Below are 24,877 nucleotides of genomic sequence, written 5' to 3'. Positions count from 1 at the left end.
ATTTTCTCCTTCTATTTCTCTCCTTTTGGTCACACACATGAGCACAGGTGAATTCCATTCTCACACTGCAGTTCTGGGTTGCAGGTTTAACGTTTCATGTAAAATGCCATAAGGGAATACCCGATTTTACCAAGTTAAACAGACACTTACTTGTGGAATCTGTGTTGATTTGCCACAACCTGTTTCCCCAACAATCACTAGAGTTTGATAGTTCTCCACTAGATAAAGTATGTGATTTCTTAGCTGAAAGAGAAGATGATATTTAAGTATCAAAAACATGTACAATAATTTAAATGACCATATTTACATATCTAACAGACACAGCAAACTCATTTCACATGTCGTTTGCTGCCAAAAGCTAAACAGTTCTTTGAAATTTATAAATGATATGTACAACATAAAGTAGAATGAATCTATAAAACCCTTAAAACTGTCAGTAACAGTTGTCAAACAGGACCAACAAATGAAGAGAGTAAGGTCATAAAATTATTACGTTATATTTTAAAGTGGTTCTATACTGCTCTTTCAAGAAAAGACATGAGTCAAACATCATACAATAGACTTAATATACCAAAAAGAACTTCCATACCTTAAAAACAGGCAGCTTTTGTCTTTGTTGTTCAATAGAAAGGGAAGCATAAGGATTATAGATGATGGTTATGCCACTACTCTCAGCAGGGCTCTGTCTCTCCTCTGAGACACTGACACCAGGACCTTCCGTGCCTAGATGATGTAAGTGAATTTTAACTAGAAGAACACACTTCTGCCTAGTGTATCACAATACAACCAAAATAAACACGTTCCTTACAAGGAGGAATCATGAGTAGCAGCATACATCAACTAACTTTTCTGTGACAATAATCAAAATATTAGCTAACAGTAAACATGCAGAAATTCTTTCAAATAAAATGTGTCCCCTGATGGTTAAAAAAAGCAAATCTAATGTGAATAAGTATTTGAATTCTTAAAAGAAGATAAAGGAGAAAAAAAGAACATGTGAAAAATATACAGCAAGATCTTGGGAGCTTCGTTTTCTGTGCAACAGTTCAGGTATATCTTCAGTATCCTACTCAGAATTACATCCATGGATTTTAAGCCAGCTGGTCAGACATGTAACAGAACTTCCCTGACTAACCTCAACTGTATAAACATTCAACGTCGCCTGCTCTTGAGATGTGCCACTTGGTTCAGATCCGAATTTACCTCAGTAACTGAAACTTGATTTATTCCTGCTGCAGGTTACTATAAAACTACTGACAACTGAAAATGCTGAATCATGCAAGTGAACTAGAAACACAAACTCATCTCAGTAAGAAAATGTATCATCTCCAGCTGCAGATTCAACTGGAAAAGTCTGAGAGCAAAGAGAAGGATTCCCCTGTTTTGTAGGATTTGCTTGGTTGGGCTTTTCCCACTTTCACCACTGTTTGAAAGCAATCCTTATTCAAAGCTGCCAAGCAACTTTTATGGCAATTTGATCCAATTTTAAGAGTGATTAGCAATGATTCCAATAACTATTCAGTCCCCAAGACAGATGGGGAAGTTAAGAACCAGGGATCTAAATATCTGGATCTTGACAAATCAATGAAATTAACAAATATTGCTTCTAATAACCCACAGATTTTCTTTCACAGCATTTTCTGTGTTTTTTAATATAAAACTGTCAATATAGTACTACGTATATACATATTGTATATATGCACATATTATTATAATATTCAAATTATTAAGAAGCTGTTTGCTAAACTAATCTTCACTGTGGAATAGTCAAGCCCCACCATACCACAACACAGTGACGAATTTTTAAAAATTTACCAAACCCAGACCCACCAAGCTCCCCTTTGGGACAAGTGAATGGGAAGGTATACAACTGCCCAAACCCCGAGGGAACAATCACAGAGCCACAGCAGAGCTGGGAGGCACCTCTGGAGACCTTCTAGAACATCACCTTGCTTACCACAGGGTCACTTACAGCATGCCGCTCAGGTCCTCAATCGGATGGGTTAGAGACCCCACAACCCATCTGACTGTTCCAGAACCTCATCACCCACAGAGTAGAAAAGGGTTTTCTCATGTATAAGCTTTCTCACGTTCCAGCTTGTGCCCACTGCCTCTTGTACCGTCAGTAGGCACTAACAAGTAGAGTCTGCCTCCCTCTTCTTTACACCCCCCTACCAAGTGTTTATATACATCAATATATCCTCCTGAGACTCCTCCAGGCTGCGCAGTCCCAGCTCTCTCAGCCCCCCATTGCATGTTGCACGCTCCCTTCTCTCAACTGGCTTTTTGGTCTGTCACTTTGTGGACCTACTGCAGGAAGCCCATATTTTTCCGGTGCTGGGGAGCCCACAGAGCACCCCGATACGGCCTTCCCTGTGCTGAGGGGAAGGATCACCTCCCTCAGCCTAAGAGCAGCGCTCCTCCTCTCGCAGCCGGGGGTGAGGGTGACCTTCTTTGCTGTCGGGGCTCACCAATAACTCACACCCAGCTTGTAGCCCACGGGGCCCCGAGGTCCCCTCCGCTCTGCGGAGCTGCGATCCGCGCTGTGCGGCACCAGGGGTTACTCCCCTTCGGGGGCAGGACTTCGCACCTCCCTTTGATAAACTTCTTCAGGTTCCCCAGCGCGTTGCTCCAGCCAGCCGAGCCCCCCCCCGAAGGGCAGCACACCCACCCCAGAGGACTGAGGGCGGACTCCGTCCCCTCCCCTGCCGCCCCCGGTACCGGGCAGCTCCCAGCTGGAGTCGCAGCGGCCTCGCCGCCCGCCAGGCCCCGGCGGCGCAGGGACAGCGCGTTCCTCCTCTGCCCTCGGCGTCTAAAATCCGTGCGGCCGCCGGGGCCCTCGCCAGAGCCAGCGCGGGAAGGCACTCCCCGACACGCACCCCCGCCGCCCCGGGACCGCCACTCCCGCACCGCCCGCGCCCCCTCACCCGGCTTCCAAAACTTCACCGGTCCCACGGGCGCCGCCATCTTGGGGTGAGGGGGCAGGCGGAAGCGGCGGGGCGGGGCCGCGGCGCCGAGGGGGCGCCTGCCGGCCCAGCCCGTTACCGGCGCTCGGCGCCTTCGGGCCTTTCCGTATCCTAACGGCAGGAGCGGCTCCCGGCGGGGAGCACCCGCGCGGCCGCAGAGCGCCGGTGCGGAGGAAACCCGCTGCTCAGTTCCTCAGGTGTGACGGACGCGGCCTTCCCCTCCGAGCCGGCGGAAAAGCGTGAAATGCAGATAACGCGGGCCCGGGGAATGCGTGAGCCAAGCCTGCCAGGAGCTGCTGGTAATGGTGTGTAAAACCTGGGGGAAAACCTAGGATCTAGCGGGGTTAAGGACCGCCCGCTAAAAGCACTCGTCTCAAGGAAAGCTATTCGCTTCCCTACGCCACGCGGAGGATTCCTTCACACCAGCCGTGCCTTACCACAGGCTCATTACAAGGTTATTGAATCAAACCCGGTGTAGACTTTGAGTTAACTAAGTATAGACTGGAGTGGAGAAAACAAACAAACAAACAGCTTCTAATAAGTTTAGTAATGCTGTCAAAAAATCATGCTTATAGAAAAAAATATATAATCGCTTTATATTCTTACTAATCATTCTCCATGAATAACAACACACTGGCAGTGCAGTTGTGGTGATTCACACAGACTGCAGTTCACAACGCTGTACCTCCACTGTCATTCTGTATGCTAAGTAGGTAACCACGTGAAAAAGAGATTATTCAGATATAATTAAAGACATTCTGAAAATTCTAGTTATTTATTTCAATGTACTTTTCAGATTAAGCCCACTCTCAAACACAACTCATGACATTATTTTGTATTATTGGTATATTAGAAACTGTTGAGAAAAAGCACATGGAGAGAGTTGCCTATTAATGAGATGAATAACAAAGTTAAAAACTTTTATTTGAGAAAACATATACAGATATTATTGTGAAAATAAGATTGTATAAACAATATTTTGCGTAGACTAAAACACCATATGTTTTATGTGTATGGAAAATAAGAATAAAAAGGTATATTTCAAACTTCTTTACATCTGGTTAAAAGATTAGACTACTGAATATTTACAGATTAGGACAGTCAAAACTATTACATTGCCATGACTGTAAGCGCAGAAGCAAAAGGTTGCAGATTAGTTGTATCCTAATCAGTACACTATGGCACTGTCCATGAAGGTTATTTTTGTAAGCTCCACATGTCCAGTTTAATGTTGTCCTGCAGATGTTCAGCATGGAACCAGATGAAATTCCCCAGCTGAGTTTTAACCCTCCCCCTTGAAGCCCAGAACCCACAAGACACTTACACAAGCATATATCTGACTGAGAGCCTCGAGAACAACTCAGGAAATGGTGCACCTTTGCTTTGGCCACAGCTGCCGTGGTTGGGCTGAGAGTTTCTGCACTGGCAGGCTGCTGGAACTTCAGTGTCTCTATTTACAAATGTTTGGGAGGACAGTTTGTTCATTTGTGGGTTTGTTTGGTTTTTTTTTTCCTCCAGAAATGGATGGATTTTTATTTTTAAAAAATCTAGCTTGCATGAAACCATAAAAATAAACGGTTCTGCTTCTGACTTCCATGTTATTTCATGGCTGGTGAAAGTAAGGCTTTTGAGAAGTAGCAGCAGCTTCAGATTTCAGATCTACTCAGTTTTCCCATAAGATCAGACAGCGGTAGCAACCATAAAGAAACCCAAAAGTATGTATAGTAATATATAATAATGCCAAGAAAATGGTCTCATTTGGCTCTGTACAAACATAGTAGGTTCTTAGGAATACTATGCCTTGCATGCATTTATTGCATGATGTCCAACAATACAAGTATCCTTCTAATTGGAAAGAAAAGGTAATTTGAAATTCAGTCATTGTGAAAGCCTTGTTTGCCTGACATGTTAGCTCGTTCTGCCTGGCAGCACAGCTTTGTGTAAAGAAAATGTGACATTTGAGGACTAGTAGTATGGTACTGTCTACTAGTTTCTAGATTATGAGTACTCCAGTTCTGTGTCATGAAACAGTCTGTGGAGAGTTCATGCAACACAAGACTAAACTGAGACTGATTTCAGAGCTGTACAGCAGACCTGATATTCATCTTTGGAAGAGTTTTAAGTAGTAGTATTTTCTATACCTAGATTCCTTGCAAAAAGGTTTGAGCTACTGAGCTAAGACACTGCTAACCCATCAGCTTTAAAACATGTAAGAATAGGTTGAAAAATGAAAATCTGACAGAATACTAGAAGTCAATAATGGCTTTCTAGGTGTTAGAGTATTTTTTTTAAACACATCTGAGCCTAAGACAATGCCATAGTTGTATCTGTTGCTCTGCATTACAGTGGTCTTCAAACAAAACCACAATTCCAGTATCACTTTCTCTCAGTTCAAGGTTTGTTCCCCAGCTGCTCTCACAAACATACTGTAAAACAGTACTGGACATGGACGGCTGGATGGGCCTCCTGAGGTTCTGCTTCTCGCACCAAGTGATCGTGCAATTCATCTCTCTACGATCCAGTGTGGCCTCATAACTAGAGAGCCGTTCCTCTTAGTCAGTGGCGGAGAGGCATGCATTGCATTATTTGACATATAGACTGCCTCCCTTGAGGCATGCAGCCAGCTTCGCTTCCTTTTTAGATTTCCTACAAATGCTCTAAGATACAAAAACTCCATTCCTAGGAAGTTTTCCCTGGTTGAGTCTCTGGAAGCCACTGTTATCCTGACCAGCTGGTCCAACACCTTGTTCTTCTTGCAGCTGGATAACTCTTTGAGGTTGATAGGCTTTGACTGTGAATAAAGAATCCGAAATTCCAGGTCAAAGTGTGCAACCACGGGGCCTGACAGAATCAAAATGTTACTGCTGTTCAGCTTCCCATCCATCCATGTAAAACTAGAAAAGGAAGAAGGAGAAAACTCTGAGTTAATCAAAAATAAATAGTAAACAAAGTATTAAACTGAAAATTCTCTTTCATCACATTTTGTTAAATTGTTCTTATAATGCAAATGATGAGCAGCATGCTCTTTTTAGGACAAACATTACACAAAAACCCTGATAAGGAAAGCAGTTTTGCAACATGGCTTTTTTTCCTTTCCATGTAAAGAAACCGTGTTAAGCAACAGAAAGAAATTGGCACTTGCCTGTAGGAGCCTGTTGTCACTCTAATGCCATCAATTAACATGAACTTTTCACGGACTTTTCCAACAATTTTGGCACCAGACCTCGTGTAGTATGTTTTCCCAGTGATATTTCGAATTCTCATCAGCTGTTAAAGATATGGCAAGTGTCACGTGGATTTCAAAGTTAAATGCTCGCATGTAAAGGAGTAACGCACAAGAATAAGGATCACTGATGAACTAGCAAAAGTTGCTGCACAGTGCCACAAGATCCAGCCTCTAGGAACCAAATGATAATTTTGTCTTGTTTTAGTAGGCAAAGAGATGGCATTAAGGGGCAAACCCATACACTGATTGTGCAGAATGCAACTGTAAAAATTCCTGTTGCCTAACCTCGGAGGGACCCAAACTCCACAGACTCCTGACAACCTGCTTCTCCACAAGCCTTCAAAGTCTCAGCGAGCCTGAGCAACTCCAGTCATGCTTTAGCAACTGGACATTCCTCCTGCCTTTCCTTGAATAGTCAATATTTGTGCTCAGAAAGCACCTGTAACATCCACGTGTAAAGATTTTGATTTTTCTATTAACTGCCTTCTTATGTGAGAATGGTTAAATCTTCCAAGAAAGAGCTAGAGCTACATAAACCCCATTTTGTGGCAGCAGGCATAATAATTTCCTCTTCTGATAGCTCAAAGATTAAAGTCATAAGAGGATCAACTCTCTATCCCTATAAACACAACAAGGCTCACCTTTTCCTGTTCGAGGTCAACTCCCAGATCCTTGCACATTTTTAGAAAGTGGGAAAATGAAGACTGATCTAGAAGGATATATGCTTTAACTTGCCGCTGGTTACAAGCTTCCAAAAGATCTTTGAAGATATCAGTATCTGTGAAGGAATCCATAACCAGGGCAATCATCTGCAACAAGTTTCAGAAGAGATCATTAGGCTGTTTCCACAGCATCCCGAGGGAGATGGCACATGAGGAATTTGACTTTCAAATTAAATATTCTGACCCCTCCCTCTTTTTTTCCCTAGTGGTAATGGAACATGGTACAATCTTCTGTGATACGGTATATGCTTCTGTTGTTCACAGCACTTCTGAAACATTTAACAGACATATAAGAAAGAGAAAAGAAAAATAACTAATTGGAATAAAGTTCTGTGAAGAGAATGGTATTTTGGTAAAGGTGATTACTGAGTACGGCACACTGAAGTAGAGGAGACACAATATACATCGCCCCTTCACTATTACCACTTACTCGTGTCCCTGTATAGTTAAATATTAAAAAATATGTATTGAATTTATGGACAGAAATTGTTGTTAAAGATTATTTGCACCAATTTGTTGTCACTTGCCTGATTTATAACAGATAACATCATTTAAGATTTTTATTACTGCATCGTAGAATTTCATTTTTTACTATAATGTCAGCAGCAAGCATTGAAGTTTCTTTTGCCAGGATCTGTATCTTTTTTGGATCAATAGGTGTGAACAACCCAGCCTGAAAGACTGTTGTAGAAAGACACCTTTTCTCCATTTAGAAATCAGAGTTCATCACTAGTTAGAAGCATCGATAGCCCCTGCATCTGTTCAGTACCGTGTTGCTCATGGTTTTTTAATTAAGGTTGTACAAAGGTCTTCCCTTTTTTACCACATAACTTCACTTTCAAGAAGAAATTACAGAAATCTGAGCATTTTCTCCTTTTCTCCACCTGTAGAGCAGTGCCAAGGCAGCAGGAGACTCAACACCTCTCCAAAAACCGAAGCAAGCTGATAAAAAAAGTATTGTGCATCAGAAAAGAAAGACATTGCTGTCAGCCTCGGCAGCTACATCAGTAACTTTTGGTGTAACAGGAGCAAGGAGTTGATGGTGGAGGTGTTCGGCAGGGCAGAGAATATCTCAGAAGAACCAGAACAGTGGTAAAATAAACGTATCGCTTCAGGTTTCCTCCTCGCCCTGAGATATGGCAAAAACAGGGGTCTAGTTCTGTGTTAGACAAATTTGGTGTCCGATTCCTAGGCAAGAGGGTTTTTTTTGTGAGGACAGATGTGTTTTCATTGCCTGAAGAAAAAGGTGAGCTTATTTCCAGAGTCGTTCAAACTTCTCAAATATGAAAAGAAACAGTAAAAAAATTTAACCATTGTCTGACCGCTCTTGGTATCTCACCTCCCCACTTAAAATTTGTATCTTAAAGGTACAAATGAAAAATACGAAGTTTGTCTTCAAGTTATTCAGATTCTCACGCGATTTCATGCTAAGACCTGGGTACTCGCCCAAGCTCCTCGGGTGAAACCTCCCCCGGGAGCCAGCCCCTGCCCTCGCAGGTCTGTCCCGCGGGCCGAGCCGGGGTGTCCCCGCCGCACCACGGGGAAGCCACGGCGAGTTGGAGGGGCTGGGGCCGGGCGCACCGCCCGCCGGCGCGGAGCCGAGCGAGGCCGGGACAGCGCGGGCTCGGTTTGCATCAGCGCGGGGCACAGAAGGCTGCGATTAACGAACCTGTTAGAGAAATACAAAAGGTGGCGGGAAAACCCCGGCGCAGTAACAAAGTCGAGAGTAAACGCGGGGGCTTCTGTAAAAGGCGGCGCGGGGGGGGGAAGGACGAGGCGGAGGGCGGGAGCGGGACGCGGGGTCTGGCCGCGGAGCGCAGTCACCGACCTGTCGGGCGGAGCGGATCTGCCGCCGCACCGCCTCCTTGCAGGCGTAGATGCTGTCCCCGCCGCCCGGCTGGAAGTGAGCCTCCACCCGCGTCAGCCCGCGGAAGGCGCCGCTGGCGAAGCCCGGCCAGCCCAGCTCCAGCGCCGGCGGCTCCAGGTCCGAGCGCTCGGGGAAGTAGGTGAGCGAGGAGGCGTCGAGGGAGGCGCCGGCCGAGGGCTCGCCCGCCGGCTCCGGGGCGGCGGCGGGCGGCAGGGCGCCCCGCGCGATGGCCTGCACCTCGGGCTCCGAGAGGAACGGCGGCAGCTGCTCCCGCCGCAGGAAGGCCCGCAGCGCCTCGGGGCCGCCCGCCACCAGCTCCTCCAGCGCCAGCCGCTGCGCCTCGCTGTACGGCCCGGGCGGGCGCGGCGGCCAGCGCCCGGCGCCCTCCTCCAGGCACTGCGACGGGTTGGCCATGGCGCGCCCGGGCCGGCCCCGCCGCAGCCCTTATAGCGGCCCGGCGGGGCCGCCCCACGCGCGGGAGCGCCCGTCCACGCCCCCCGCCGGGAGAGACAGACAGAGAGCGGCCGCCGGCAGCGGGACGGCACCGGCGCAGCGTCACTCGCGGGGCGGTCTGCGGCGGCAGCGCCGGGAGTCTCCCCCGCCCAGGGAAGCCCCAGACGACGCGAGCCTCGAATGAAGCAGCGGGAGGCAGCGCAGCCCTCGGCCGGGTCCCGGCCCGCATCAAACGGCTCCGCGGGCCAGAGGGCCCGGGGCTCTCCGGGGCGGGCGCTGCGCGGCTCAGCCCGCCCCGAGCGGCTGGAGGGCACCGGCGAAAGGGGAAGCGCTGCGTTAGTCACCCCGGCTCGAAATGCCAAACAGGGAACGCAGAGCTCGGCCAGGATCGGGTGAAAACCCCCGCGGCAAAAGGAGTTTATTTGTAAACTGCTTCTTGTTGCTCAGAGAGCACCGTAACAGCTGCACCGTGTAATAAAGTTAAAAAGCACATCGAGCAAACAGGTTGATCTCGCATACATTCATGTGTCTATTCATCGTGTACTTAGGTACATTCAAGCACTGCTGAACACAGGCTCTTAAAAACGCAACTCGAGAATGGCTTTGAAGGCACATTGTGGCTCCCTCTCTGCAACTTGCTTCGCTCCTGGTGTTTCAGCTCCAGGGATCGGGCAAAAAAGTATCCCGTCTTTTTAAACAAGTGCAAACAAGTTTTTTTCCCCACCTGCACCTCTTCATACGTCTGCCTTACAGCTTTAGGGAAGGCACAGCTGCTTCAAAATCCAAGCGCTGAAAGCAGCTAAGCCTTTTTGTCCATATAGATTCCAAAGATAGAAATGCCGAAGTTAGTTGCTCTCTGCACTGAAGTTTCAGCCTTTTTGAGTTTTGGATATTTTTCCATTCATTCACCCATTCATTACTGTTTACGAGAATATTCAAGACAACAGCTGAAATGTGCCATCTACTGGACACACAGGCCCAAAAATAAGAAGAAAATACACACCCCAGGCTGATTTGAGTTGGCAGAATTCAGCCTGGTTGGTGACTAAAGTACTGGGATGCAGGTCTAAAGAAAAACAGTACAGGTTAGAGCTGAGAGAATCCACACACTGCTCAGATAAGTGATCCAGCAAGCACAGACGTGCACATATGCACAGCATACCACTAACAAATATTTGGATAATGCAAACAAAGCAACTTAACCTAAAATCCATTTAATGTTGAAAGAGTGGCACTTCACCTCCTCAAACCAAGTTAGTAGTAGATAAAGGATAAACAGAGCAGGAAACAGATTATTTCACATAGGACAGTCTAAGGAGAAAAATTTTTTTTTTACTCTTGTACTATATTAGCAAACACAACCCATAATATTTCATAGTGTATTTGTCAGTTTACTTTTGAACAGGGGCTTTGTCACGTGCCCTCAGTGACTGTCTCACCCAAGTTCATTCCAAAGAAGGAACCTGTTTACAAGTCTCTTAATGGAAGCAAGATGGTTCAGACATTCCTAGGCCCAGCCAGAACTGGAAGCTCATTTCACAGAGCTAAGAATAAGAGTCCTAATTCTGTGTCTTTTGTGCAACTTGTTACAAAGTTCTTTGAAGTCATCCCAAAAGAAGTACAACAGATGTGCTGCAGCACAACACCAAACCCTAGGTATCACCCCATCTCCCACTCACAAACACAAAAACCCAACACTTCAGCAATACAATCCCAGGTCTTACAGGTTCAATATATCTAGCTTCTAGTTCCAAACACTGGAAACATTTACATCAGGGCTGTACCTAAAATGGGTACAGCTATCTTGGACTGCTAAGCTGCCACTTCCAGGGCTTGCTCTTGAAAAGATGCTCTTCTGAGGATGTGTATATATACACACACAAATTTTTATACATGTATCTACACAAAGGCATGAAAGGATGATCAAACTGAAGGGCTAGTTAGCTTAGTCCATTTCAGAAGATTTAAACAATGAAAAAAAGGATACAGTTGAAGATAAAAACCTGCAACTGTTCCAACAGACCCTTCACAACTTTAGTAGAAGAGTAATGTATAGATCACTGAAGTCAGAACAAAATTAGCTTTATGGCTCCTTATAAAAGTTGTTTCCCCCCATGCCAAAGATAAAGTAGAAATAAAAGCCAACATTAAAAAGAAAAAAGAATTGAGTATACCTTGATGTAAGCTAAATCTCCAAAACCACTCTGAGCAAGATAAGCCTGACTCAGATTTTTCCAAGTTTACATAAGTTAAGCCAAAGCATCAGCAACCCCTGAAAGCAGTAACAAGCTGACTTTTCAGGTTAAACATCCAGAATTAAAATGAACCTTCACTACTCATGAATATAAGAACAACATGCAAGTAGCTACAATATAAATAAACCCCTCTATTTTTATTGCTTAAATTGCATAGTATGAAACAAAGTGGTGGAGAGTGATGTACACATGTATTCAAAGAGAAAAAGTGCTGGAAGGAAGTGGAAGAATCATCAGGTACAAAGTGACTGCAATTTGAGACTGGAGCTTTTGTGTTCTGCATTCAGTGCAGCAATCATTTATGCAGAGAAAAGAGTGAAACGTCCCGGAGGCTGCGCAGGCTGGCACTGATGTCACGCCTCTGTTTTAGATTGCATCTTCCGGTGTATTGGGTCACGTAGTTGTCGGGGGCACGTCCCCTCCTGGATAGGATATCCACCATGTGGCTAAGCTTCGACCTGATAGTAGAGTAGTGGAATTGCCTCTCTTTATGCAGTTTTTGGAAATATTCTGCCCTGTGACTGCCAGAATATTCAAAGGACCGGAGAGAAGACAGTGAGCCAGTAGAGCTTGCAAGAGAGCACTGGGATGATGACGAAGACAGTGATCGCAGACTAGAACTTGATACAGCCTTTCCAGACAGAGATCCTTCTTTTGACAACTTTCTGTGAAGCAGGGGTGTTTCTGTGTACTCATCTTCCTGTGTCTGTGTCACTGCAGCCTTCAGCAAAACTGAAGTCTGGGTGCCCGTCACTCTAGCAGCGACAGACGTCTGAGTGCCAGTTTCTGCCGTTACAGCAGCAGCCTGCGTGGCAGCATTACACGTGGTCACTACAGGCTTCTCTTCCCATGGGCCAGTTTGAGTCGATGTGCTTTTCCGTTCCACTATGGCCACTTGATCACCGAACCACTCCTCTTCACAGAGGCAAGAACGCCCCAGCTTACAAGGTTGGCCTCCAGGAGTATCTTCAGCCAGATCTAGTTCTTTCAACGGTTTCTTTGGAGTACTAGACAATCTGGCAAATTCTGCTCTCAAATTGTCTTCCACAGTATATTCTTTGGGGGACTCTATTCTGTTCATCAGATGATCAAATATCCCACTGTTCCTGCAGCTGGACGGCCATTTAGGGCTGATGGGCATCGACTGGGCATAAAGAATCCTGAACTGGAGGTCAAAGTGTTCAACCACTTGACCTGACAATAGCAGCAAGTTACTGCTGTTCAGCTTCCCATCAGACCACGTGAAACTATTGAAAACAAACCAAGATTCACAGTTAATCTTCAGTGCATTTCAACACATACCATTACAGAGAGCAAGACTCAGCTCAGAAGTACCATGCATAAGGAAGGTAGAAAGTCAATACACAATTCACTCTTCTTCAGGAAGAACTCTATTTAGCCATAGCCAAGTGCTTTATTAGCAACAAGTTGTGCAAACCAGTTTTCCAAAGCTGTTTCCAGTTTTGTGTTAGCCCCACTTAGACTCAGCTAGGCCACTTGCCATTGGCATTCATTAATACCAGGCAAAAGCAAATTTAATACATCCTTCTTGCAGAAACTCCCCCTTAGCTTCATCAGGCACCAGCAGACCCCAATACTTGCCTGTAGGAGCCTGTCGTCACTCTAATGCCATCAATTAACATGAACTTCTCATGGACTTTCCCAACAATTTTGGCACCTGACCTCATGTAGTATGTGTTCCCCGTGAGAGTCCGAACTCTCATCAGCTGTTTCAGAAAAGAAGGGGAAAAGTAACATTAGATTTGCATTAACTTCCAAATAGTTTTGATTTGCAATACTACCAAAAAGCAGCTACGTACACTATGGAAGATAGGAATGAAATTAACTTCCTTACATTGCCTGCATTTGAGCCTTACTAGTTACACAGTGCTAAATTTGTTAGATTAGGAGAGTCTGTAGAGAGAACAGCCAGTTCTAATTAATTACGACCTACGAAGCTAGAGCTGTTTCCCCATCCAGAGAAACTCTCACTGGGGTGAACATAAGCCTGCCCAAGACATGTCAGCTTATATTCAGAGAAATTAAGTAAACCACCTGGGTCACATCATCCAAACACTCTTAAAAAGAAGAAACTATGTATTAGGAAAGAAATAAGATGTTACCAGAGCTATACCACCCTTGAGCTTCCTGTGTTTCTGTTTTCTTTAGCAAGCAGTTCCTTGAGCCAAAGACTAAAGCTACTTAGATCTTGCAAAATTAAATGTTTGAGAATTGTTGCTTCCTCAGGACTAGGCTCACAGTGCACACTCCGCCCAGCACACCAGGCTGTTGCACAGCATGGCTGTAGCTCCTACATATGGGTAGCATAAGGTAGTAGATGTGCCTTTTCTTCATGGTTTTTACTGAGTTTGTGAGCAGTTTCACATGTTGGATTAGATACTGTACTGAAACCATGCAATACTGAGCCTTGATCTTCAGGAGCTGAGAAACATTTAAGAAAATCCCCTTTTACATCAGTTATCAAACTACAGGATGCTTTAGTCTTTCAAGGGAGTCTGATGTTTTATAGAAGTGTATTTTTGATAGCCATAACCATAGAATGTACCACAAGACATAAAGATAAACCACAGCCACCCACATTTAGTACTTACACTTTCCTGCTCAGGACAAACCCCCAAATTCTTGCACATTTCCAAGAAATGGGGTAGAAAGTCCTGGTCAAGAAGGATATAGACAGGGACTTTGCGGTTGTTATAGGCATCCTGAAGGTCACCAAAGATATCAATATCCGTGAAGGAATCCATTACAAGGGCAATCACCTACAAGAAAAGTGACAACACTTGTTCAGGGTCTTTATTTTACACAAGGTCAGATCACTGCCTCCTCAGCCATTTTCTCCTGCTGCTATCAAGGCCAGAATGCACATTTCTTTGCCCTGCTGCGCAGGGTCTGGCAAGTTATACAAGATTTCTATGTTCCCATAATGTTTCTGTAAATTCATTCTGTCCTGGAGTGGAAAGCATACACCTGAAGAGGTTTTTCCTCACATCTGCTGCTGCTTTTGTACATTTTTCACAGCCTGCTTTCCTATGTAATCTCCTTGATCTGCCCTTTTGATAACACTGGGGAAGCTATCACAGCAGAACCTGGAATCCAGACAAAACATCTTTACTCCTGTTCTCCCAGACTGGCATACCTGCTACAAATAGCCACCACCTGCAGGAGAATTAGCCTGAACGGCCTCCTCACTGCCACAGCTGAATATCTCACAAACTCCAACTGACTGTTCTTTGTGTGGTAGGAAGGAAATGCTGTCCCTATACAAGTTACCAAGAAATAAGCTAGTTCTGTGACAAGATATAAACTGAATACACAATTTCCAGACTCTTACTAAATATATTCCGAGTTTTCATTCCATACTTGGACAAGAAAACCTTCCTCACAGTCAACTCAACAGTTCTTTACAGCAGGCAAGTCCTAAGACGGGAAAATTTTGTCTCAGTGGGCCAAAGACAAGGCAACAGTTCATTTATGAACAATCTCTCCAGCTAATTCAGAGCCACGCTGCACACTGTTTCAGTGCTAGAACTCTCACCCTTCAAAACCAGGAACACAAAGGCATAAAGGATTTGGCTTCATGATTTACTTTTCTATTCTATTAGACCAGCATCAAAGTCAACCATTATACCAGCAGGTACTGCAGGTACCTGGCACCTGTCCTTACCTGATGGAGAAGGGTCACTGCTGCAACACACCCAGGACATGTGCATGCAACACAGCAGCTCTGTGTGTGGCATTGCCTGTACTCAGGGAAAACATTTCCCACAAGAACAGGCTAAGCTTTGCATTCCCACCTGTGCCCTGCTCCCTAAGGCATTGGCTCCGTATGGATGACTTCTTAGGTATAACTCACACAGGCACGTTGATATGTCTAGATAAAGTTAGTTTATGCTTATGCTTCTTATGTGTCTCTTGTGCTTTTGTCCACCCACCAGATAAGATGCTTTTGATAAGACAGATGAGTAAGAAAATAACCCCTGAAAACAGAACAATTCACACTTAGTCCCTTAGAAACACTGGTGCCTTCAAATGACTACTCAATTAACAGCACATTTGAGTTCTAATTCCAGAATTAGCAGCTGAAAAATACACTTCTACTCAAAATGAGCAAAAGTAGTTGTGTTTAGAGGAGAAAGAGAAAACACTTTTCTCTCCATTCATCCATTTGGGATAGCAGACACAAGACAGCAACAGTGTCCCGTTAGCCACTTGAGCTAACCCCATTTGAGCGAGCTGAGAAGCAGCTATACAGCATCTGAAATTCTCCCATTCCTCGCATTAACCCGAAGAATGATTGAGCAGTATTGCACAGCATCTGATATTCAGTAAATTATAGGGGATCAAAAATTTCTCTCTGTTCTGTGTCCACAAAACCACTCCCTGGATCAGGCACGTAGTTGGCATGAACAGCTTGCCTGGCTCTTGGCTCGCTGCAAGGGAAGGTGTTTAGCAAGATGCAACAAGCAAGAACAATACAAACAAGTAGCATTTTAGAGAAACATGTTTTCAGGGAGTTTACTCAAGTCACCAAGCCGATCTCATCTACCTGATAAGGATCCTTTGAGAAGAGAGCTTCCTCTGGGACCGTTTCTGGCCAGAAGCCCACCGTTTGTGTCAGCCTCACACACGCCTTAAGCTTCTGCACTCAGAAGCAGGCAAGGACTAAGCTCTGCGGCTGATTCAGGGTGTGCCATGTGCGAGCACACGTTACACATAGAGCCAGGGATTGCTTCACCTGGCCACCTGAAGAGGAAGCTATACATTTAAATTTTAGCTAAGCCAATTGAACGGCTGCGAACGAGAAGGGCGGTTCCCTCCCGCGAATTACAGTCAGAGGCTATGAACTCAGGTAGCACAGTAAGTTACAGAGAACAGTTAGAAGTTACCATGCCGTGTGATTTTTAAGCCATAGTCTGTATCGGATCAAAACCACCCACTCCTGTAGGAGGGAAGTCCTGCTACAAGCAGGTCTGCACATCACTTAGGGGCAATTAATGAGGTGAAGAAGGGGGGTATAATCATCGGGTTATCTCTGTGGATAACCCTGTTTTATAAGAGACGCCTTTTTTGTGTCACATCCTTTAAAGGAGAGTGAGCAAACCTGGCTCGCAGAGCACATCAGTTGGGAACCTGGAATAGGAAACTTTCTGCTTTGAGTAGGAGCAAGATCGGCGTCGTGGTGGTGGTGGTTTGGGCTGGGACTGTGGCGGCGGGGCCGCATCCAGCGCCGAGGAACTCTTGGCCACCGTCCCTGGCGCAGCGTCACCGGGAAACGGAGATGGCACGGGAGATGCGCGGCGGCAGGACGAGCACCGCCCGCTGGGCGCTCAGAGCTTTGCCCGCCGGTCGGGCCTTTCTCGCCTCGGCGGCGGGGTTTAAAGCCTCTTGGCCATGCCGAGCGCCACGGGAAGGAGATGCTCGTCGATACCGACGCTGATTTCTGCTCCGGTTCGCAGCCCCGCTGGAAAAGGGCCCCGGGCCGGGCGCTGCTCCCGGGGGGCGCCGCGGCAGAGCCCGCCCGCCCGGCCCCTCCGCGGAGCGCAGTCACCGACCTGTCGGGCGGAGCGGATCTGCCGCCGCACCGCCTCCTTGCAGGCGTAGATGCTGTCCCCGCCGCCCGGCTGGAAGTGAGCCTCCACCCGCGTCAGCCCGCGGAAGGCGCCGCTGGCGAAGCCCGGCCAGCCCAGCTCCAGCGCCGGCGGCTCCAGGTCCGAGCGCTCGGGGAAGTAGGTGAGCGAGGAGGCGTCGAGGGAGGCGCCGGCCGAGGGCTCGCCCGCCGGCTCCGGGGCGGCGGCGGGCGGCAGGGCGCCCCGCGCGATGGCCTGCACCTCGGGCTCCGAGAGGAACGGCGGCAGCTGCTCCCGCCGCAGGAAGGCCCGCAGCGCCTCGGGGCCGCCCGCCACCAGCTCCTCCAGCGCCAGCCGCTGCGCCTCGCTGTACGGCCCGGGCGGGCGCGGCGGCCAGCGCCCGGCGCCCTCCTCCAGGCACTGCGACGGGTTGGCCATGGCGCGCCCGGGCCGGCCCCGCCGCAGCCCTTATAGCGGCTTTGAATCCCAACGGCGCGGCGCCTCCCGCCGCCACTGGGGCGGCCGCGCCCCGCCCCGCGCCCCGGTTGGCTGCGGCGGAGCGCCCGGCGCGGCCCGGCCGAGGGGAAGAAGCGGGGCACCGCCCCGCCCCGCCCCGGCGGCCATGGCTGAGCGGCCGTCGGACGCCGCCCCGGCTCCAGGCCGAGCCCCTTCAGGGCCTGGCCCAGAGCTGCCCCGCGGCCGGTCCCGCCCGAGGCCTGGCCCCGGCTGCCGCAGGCCCCGCTCCGTGTGCCGCTGACCCGTCAGGCGGGGCCGGGAGGGCGAGCGTGCTTTCGCCTTCGCCCCAGTCACCCCCTCGGAGAAACGTTAGCGAGGCCGCGCCTAATGCCTCGGACGCGGCGAAATCCGGAAAAGGCCGTTACGGTGTTGGCCTTCCTGCGCATCCCCGTCACAAATTCCCGGTACCTGCTGAAAAAGAGAAAGCTACACCTACCCCCTGCTAGAGCTGCTCTTCGAGGCCTCTCCTGGCTGTACTTAGAGCCGAGAGACAAGTAGAGACGTTTAAGCAGAATCCCAAAATGTAAACGGATTAAATAAAACTCAAGGCCATTTTTGTATTATTAAAAGAGATTTAATATAATTTTTAAATTAAAAAATTCAATCTCTCTATTAAAGACAGAGTCAGGTGCTAATACTGTCAGACATACCCTTTTGGCATGAGTTTTACATACGATTTTAAGATTTTATGCATTGCTTCAACATGTTAGGAAACCATCTTTTCATACGTACAGTAGCAATAAAGTCAATTCCATACAATATCAAATATCCTTTATTTAAAAAAGTTTTAAATATATTAGACTCTGATTGCCAAAATGCCATTTTATACACAAAGCTGCTAATACAATATACAGTTCTTACATTATTTTTTTTTCACATAAAATACATCTCATCAAGTTTTATTTGTACATCGCTTACTACTGATGGATGGAATTACAAGTTATTGCAAAAGGCTTGCCGTCATTTGTTAATGTCCCGTACATGCAGCAGTCACACCGAGCTGTACCTGCGTTACCGACACTCCTACAGTCCATTCTCGCACTGCAAAGATGTCGAGGTGGCAATACTAAGGCTGCATCTGCACTGTTTAAAAATCCCTATCTTCCCTCCAGCTGGGGGTGGAGATAATTGCATTGGTGTAGGTTTGGGAACAGACATCTCAAACAGAATCTCCTCTACTACAGCTTCTGCAGTTGAAACACGGCAAAATATTCTAGGTCGTAATTGTGCCATGGCAGATGTTGCCTGAAAAAACCCAGTGGTGCTCTCATTGTGTGGGGGAATTGAGAAGTCCATTACCAGTTTGGCCAACATGAAAACAGCAGAATAAAGCTGAAGAACAATCAGAGACAGTAAAGTCTGTTGTACAGACACAGGCAAAACAAATCAAAAAATTTAAATATTAGCCAGGTTCTGTAGTAAGAGGCTAGACTTTGCTGCTACAAGCATGTTCTGGACTCTGCCTGTAGAGAACTGATAGGACAAAGCAGGTCAATGTGATCTGTTAAATCAGAATGAAGACCCTGTCAATTTATTTTCTGTGTATTTAGGAAGAGAACTGGTGAACATGAGAGAAATTGAAGTAAATTAAAAACTTTAAAATCTGGTATGCTCTGAACTGTTAACCCCTTGCAAAACAGTCTCCAAGTTAAAAACCAGCACTGTACAGTCACCGCAAACCTTCCAGAGACTAGTTACTGAGTTACCTTTAGCAAGTATGATAAGGCACAGAAATATCCAGACGTAAGGAGAACACCTTCCAGCAGACAGATAAGAGTTCATCCGTGGCTCACTGGAGACCAGTGCTATTGCTTTCTCAGTTTAAGATATTCCTATTTCATGGTATTGCTGATTTAGTTTCAGCAGAGAAGATTTGGGTAAACAGAGCTCCAAGACTAAAGCAAAAAGACACTGAATAGAAGTTGTAATGCCATTTGGGAGCTTGTAAGTGCTTTCAACCCCATGAAATAAAGCCCTGTTCAATAAACTAGAGAATTCACTGGCCTCCACTGAGTATTGCACCAATTAATTATTGCTATTGTCCTGCCATGCTCTTCTCCTTCCCTACCAGGGGTTCCTCATCCACGTGGTTTTTCAACTACACCTGCAAGATGGTACAGAATCACATCCGCTAGACTCAGTTCTTCCCAAAGTTGGGAGGGTTTTCAGGTTCTGGAGCACCACAGAAGTGAGACCAAGTGGGCTAAAATCGCATCACTTTGTACATGAAATACAGATCCAGGTCTGACATCAAACAGGTCCCAGCAATGGGACTTAAGCCCTTATCTAACATTTCAGTGCTGGGACTTTCTTGGTTGAGCTCAGTAAAGTGGAGACACTGTTTGAGACACGACTTTTTTTCCATCTGAAAAAAGTCTTTCAATGTGGAAAGTAAAGCTGCTCTTATGAATCAGTTAGTTTGCTAGAAACAGCATGACTTCAGCATACAAAAAGATTTTGCAAGCAGAAAGGTTAATTCTCATGTGCAGCTCTGCCTACAATAGACCCATCAATACATCCACATTCTCAAATCTTTGTGTAGTCTATATGAACAACTACAACCTTCGGCTTACTGCTAACAAGAGTGATCTCAGATCTGTACTTAGATGTTTATTGAGCCTAAAAACACTGAGTATAGCATAAAAACCCCAAATCTTCCTCTAATAAGCCATGTTAGACATACCAGTCACAATATGATTTCGAGTTTCTACAGCTCTTTAGCAATCATAAGATCCCATGAAATAGCCAAGTGCCTTCTGCTGTGTGCCTCAGAGCTTTCCACTGGGATGGCCTTTAAAACACATAGATATAAAAACCCACTATTGTTGTAACACTGCTAAACTTTATACTAAAAAGTTCTATTCCTAGAGGTTGGTTCCTACAATGCACATGTAAGAGTATCTATGTGTTTGTTATTCCCCCAAAAGCCTGTTTGTCTCTGCCAAATGGTTTACCAGAAACAGATTAAATATCCACTTTACAGAACTGCTCATCCCAGACCTACAATCTGAGCTTCTTCCCTGAGCGGATTCGACAGCGCCCCACAGACAGTGACCATTAGATCCCAAACGTCACCCACACATAAGCATGAATCCATTTTAGGTTACTCTTCATCAGCTTTTGCAAGTCCTACACTGATGCAACTTCAACCCAAAGCCAGTGGTAGATAAATACTTGGCATGGCTGTGAAACATATCCTGGAAGATTTATCGACTAGTGATTCTTGTCTGAATAAGAATTGATTACATTTGATCAGACACCACTAGACTTCAGTGAGCATGTTACCTTACAGTGATAAAGCAAGAAGAGCTGTATTACAGTCAATTTTACAATTACAAGTCCAATTAGGGGGATGTTTTGTAATCTAGAACCTGTAATCTCTTTTGCCTGATAGCAGATTTAATTGTTAGCTTGTTCAAGATCACAGCTAGAGTGATGAGTTCCTGGAGTTTAACAAATAAACAGAGTGAAATACCAATGGACTAAAAGCTGTTTGTCTAAAATGGACTGGCTTCCTACAGTTTTACTGCATGAAAAAGCTTTCAGTGAAAGCAAGCCATAAACTATTGCATTCAGCAGTGTCCTGTTGGTTAGGTAGGATTCAATACACTCGATAGCACAAAATTGCTCTGAGAAGGAAAAGGACCCAACTCCTCCTTCCCTGGGAGGGAGGGAAGGCATCAGCGGGGCCCAAATTTTACACCACTTACAACCTAGTGGATAGAGGCACCAATATTTGTTACACTGAGTCCAGAATTCTCATTCAGATGGACGTGGAGAGACAATCCTCACCACTGTGGGAGAAGAGGCATCTGAAAAATCACCTCCCCCTGTTCAGTAACAGCCAGGCTACACCTGGTGTTATCCCAGAAGAATCTTCTCCAGGTAATCAGAAGACCCACTGTTAATCACACACAGATGGAGCAAAGTCTGTCCAGTTACCAGATCATCTTCTTTCTACTAGAGAAAGAATTTTAAAATCCTTTAAGGTTAAGTCAAGCACAAGAAGTATTTCCTAGTCTTATATTTAGCATATGCATTTCAATAATGGAGGAAGCACAACTTCTCTGAATGTTTCCAGACATACAAAGAAACCCCCTGCCTTTAACTGAAGTGAGATTTAAAAAAAAAAAAAATAAAAAAAAAAAATCAGATCAACTGCTACCATTTTCTAATTTGTTCCTAAAACTGGTGAGGGAAGGGAATTGTATCTTCAAAAGTTCAAGAGTAAACTGTCAGCCTAGTAATAACCTTACAGGTCCAAAAGTGTTTCCTGCACAGTGTGGTTGTGGTGGTGACACAGCCACCTCTGCTGCCTCGAGGAGCCCAGAACGAAGAGCCCAGAGCCCTGTATCATAATATATCACCCCAGTGTTGGGCTAGATGTGACACTGAGCAGAGGTTAGCACTTAACAGTCACTAGCAGCCTAAGTCAACTTTTTATAGCCCAGCAAAAAATAAAAGGCTGTGAGGATTTCCCCAGGGGAAGCGTACATGTGAAGTGTAATATAGATGTCTAACAGCTGCCAGCCAAAAGGAAGATAGGTGGAAGCTGCATTTGCTGTTGCTTGGCTGAAGAACAACTATGTGCAGTGGATTTAATCCACTGATGGCTCACAGAGACCCAAACAGGCCTATGTTTTCAGAGTTTGGAATTTAAACGGCCCAAGATGACACAAATTCACGCAGGCAAATAGCGTGCAAGAGCCCCTCTGTGCAGAAAAAGGGTTGAAGATTTCAAGTTACTTCTGTAGATACAATTTAACTCAACCGTGGCCAGTTTCTCAGAGCTGTCTCCCATGGGGCACTCTCACCTCCCCCAGGTATGCGAAGCCTTAACTTGCTGAGAGCCAGTGCCAAAGCCCCAGGTTATACCGTGCTAGTGTTTCTCAGGTAGTCTGTCAGGGCTAACGAACTACAGTCAAACACGGGTGTTGGTGTGCCAGCTGCCCTACAGCAGAGCAGCTCGGCCAAGCACTGCACAGTGCCAGGCAACTCCCTTATACATAGAGGCATTTTAAGACTTCCTCTGACAGCTACTAACCACTGCTGACGACTTCAGCATGGGAGCTGGAAAACAGACAAAAAAATTCTCCTGCCCTGCAGCAATGCTCAAGTACCAAAGCAATGATTTAACAGTTATTTATCAGCCAAAGACTGCAGGTTAATGCAAGTGTTGTAACATCTAGGCAGATGAGAAATGCTTTCACGGCATTTCTAGATTAGTGTCAGCAAGCCTTTCCTCCTCATCCCTCCTGAGCCCTGTGGTTCTGAAAAACTAGTAAAAAATCAGAATGCAAAGCATACTGCCCTTAGTATCTGTGTTAAGCGTACAGAGTAAACAAACAATCAATAGGAAAGAGATCAGCAAAAGTCTTTTCAGTTTTAACAAATTAAGAGTCTAAATAGTACAAATAAGTTTTTTAAATTACTTATCCCAATATAGACCTTTGTCAGTATTTTATTGCAGTAAAATTCTATTGCCAGGGCCCCTTATTGCAACATCAGTTTTAAAGCCTATTGAGTGAAGCCTGTTCCAGAAAAAGTTCTGCTTCAAACCTGATGGCAGTCTGCAGTGACGAGTTTACACGAGCAGAACTGGACCCAGCCCGTGTGCAGTTTCTGATGGTGAGCTGTCACTGCAAGGAGATAACACCTTGCAAACTTCCTACAGCAAGCGCTGCATCTACGCTTGCTTGTTGCTCAGGCCCTGCGAGTGCTGGATCCAGCTGTATGGAAAACAGCTCTGTCTACTCTTGCAAACCCTGTGTGGGGGGTGATCTCCCCTCCAGGATATATGCATTACCCAAGAGTGAAAAAAACTGTCACCTTCCAGAAGCTTGGTGACTTACAGCAAGAGGCTCACATGCAAAGATTTTAATTCAGATCCCTTCTTTGTTCCAAGGCATCTCATGACTTCCTAAGGACAGGGAGGCAGTGCACCATACCTTCCTTCTTCCCCAGGGAGCAAGACTAGGGCAACCCTTTTTACATTATATTGATGCACATCCCTTCCTCTCATAAGAGCCTTGCTCCACCTGCCTTACTCATTCAACTGCAGTGGAAGTAATTGGCAGGGTAAAGTACAATTCAAGATGAATGAGGCCACCACAGTCAGGATGTCCATAACCAAATTCTCCCTTTGGAATGCAGACAACCTGGCCGCTGCGATAGAGCCAACCAGCCCACCCACATCTTGTTTCTTCTGGTGTGAGAAGCAGATGAGACTAGGAAATTCTGCAGCACCCATGCACCTTCTCTTCCATTTCCTCCATGGGAGCTTTGAATTTCAAGAGGGGTGGATCACCACTGGACACTGTGTAATACACTGAGGTCCCATTGGAGCTGTAGGGAGAAGTCCTGGATGCGATTAGGTGCGACTTGGCCTCACCCCCGTTCTCAGCAACTCCTCCCATGCCACTGCCAAAGTGGGTGCTGAGGAAAGGGTGATTGAGGAGTTTGGCTGCAGCCCGCTGCCGCTTCAGTTCGGAGAGCGTGTGGTTATGCTCCTTGTAGGCACCCCAGAACTGCTGTGTGTCAGGGAGGCCGGGGTTGCCGTAGGGCAGCATGTGGCCTGGGTTACTGTCAGGGTCAGCGTGCATACTCCAAATGTCCCCGTTGGAAAATGTGTACTGGTAAGCACTGGCAGATGCCATGAGTCCATTCTGGAGCGGGATTTCAGAGTCGCACTGGGTGCTTTTGTTTGCTAACTCCGGAAGGAGGGAAGAGTTCTCCAACACTGAGTTCTGTAACAAGAAAACATGAAAGAAAGGCATCTTCCACCGTTCCCCACAGCATAGTTCATCTCTGTGACAAGTTCCTAAGCCTGCTGACACTCAGCCTTTCTACCAGACAGGTGCTGCAGCACAAACATTGAATTCACCCACTAACAGGGCCCTATAATGCTGTGAGCCCCAACCAGGAACATGGAACATTAAACTTAGAAGAGCTCACTTAGCAAAAAAAAAAAAAAAAAAAAAAAGTTAGATAGATAAGCATATAACATGACAATAATTGAATTTAAAACAGGTAATTGCAAAGCAAGATTGCATTTCTTTTGTGATTACTAGTCTGTTACCTGTAAAGAGAAATGCACATGCTATTTTTTCTGAACTTCCTGGTTCACTAGGGCCATATCTCAAAACTATTTATGCAGCTGTAAATCCAAAACAGTCTTTCCACTTGAGTGGGATATCCCAGTTTATGCCAAATGAGAATTTGGTCTTTTGCTTACATCTGATGGAGGAGGTTTACCAATTTTTCAGCCACCTTCCATCCCAGGGC

The 24,877-nt window shown here is 46.2% G+C and overlaps 4 protein-coding genes across 6 annotated transcripts in view; all 4 read right to left on the bottom strand.

Moving 5' to 3' along the window:
* DHX35 (DEAH-box helicase 35) overlaps positions 1-3,256 on the bottom strand; it is a 32,661-nt gene extending 29,405 nt beyond the window's left edge. The window contains exons 1-3 of one of the 3 annotated variants that reach the window (XM_074919865.1): positions 2,928-3,256; positions 590-723; positions 151-243 (exon numbers count right to left, since the gene is read on the bottom strand). In XM_074919865.1, the coding sequence (XP_074775966.1) occupies positions 151-243; positions 590-723; positions 2,928-2,967 (267 nt within the window). In that variant the 5' untranslated portion in view covers positions 2,968-3,256. The remainder of the gene's footprint in view (positions 1-150; positions 244-589; positions 724-2,927) is intronic. The other 2 variants (XM_074919866.1, XM_074919867.1) reach the window with 2 other exon arrangements.
* Positions 3,257-3,484: 228 nt separating this feature from the next.
* On the bottom strand, positions 3,485-9,323 carry LOC141966784 (protein FAM83D-B-like). Its single transcript, XM_074919870.1, has 4 exons — positions 8,743-9,323; positions 6,834-7,001; positions 6,109-6,233; positions 3,485-5,860 (listed from the first exon to the last, which is right to left on the bottom strand). Exons 1-4 carry the CDS (start codon positions 9,193-9,195, stop codon positions 5,470-5,472), a joined length of 1,137 nt encoding a protein of 378 aa, XP_074775971.1. The 5' UTR covers positions 9,196-9,323; the 3' UTR covers positions 3,485-5,469.
* Positions 9,324-9,963: 640 nt separating this feature from the next.
* Positions 9,964-17,591, bottom strand: LOC141966783 (protein FAM83D-like). Its single transcript, XM_074919869.1, has 4 exons — positions 17,063-17,591; positions 14,102-14,269; positions 13,092-13,216; positions 9,964-12,736 (listed from the first exon to the last, which is right to left on the bottom strand). The coding sequence occupies exons 1-4, from the start codon at positions 17,513-17,515 to the stop codon at positions 11,785-11,787; spliced, it is 1,698 nt and encodes a 565-aa protein (XP_074775970.1). The 5' UTR covers positions 17,516-17,591; the 3' UTR covers positions 9,964-11,784.
* Positions 17,592-18,189: 598 nt separating this feature from the next.
* PPP1R16B (protein phosphatase 1 regulatory subunit 16B) overlaps positions 18,190-24,877 on the bottom strand; it is a 65,704-nt gene continuing 59,016 nt past the window's right edge. Inside the window, exon 11 of the mRNA XM_074920327.1 lies at positions 18,190-24,339. Within this exon, the coding sequence (XP_074776428.1) occupies positions 23,821-24,339 (519 nt within the window). The 3' untranslated portion in view covers positions 18,190-23,820. The remainder of the gene's footprint in view (positions 24,340-24,877) is intronic.

Source organism: Athene noctua, chromosome 16 (assembly GCF_965140245.1).
Source record: "Athene noctua chromosome 16, bAthNoc1.hap1.1, whole genome shotgun sequence".
Classification (NCBI taxonomy): domain Eukaryota; kingdom Metazoa; phylum Chordata; class Aves; order Strigiformes; family Strigidae; genus Athene; species Athene noctua.
This window is presented reverse-complemented; position numbering and strand designations above follow the sequence as displayed.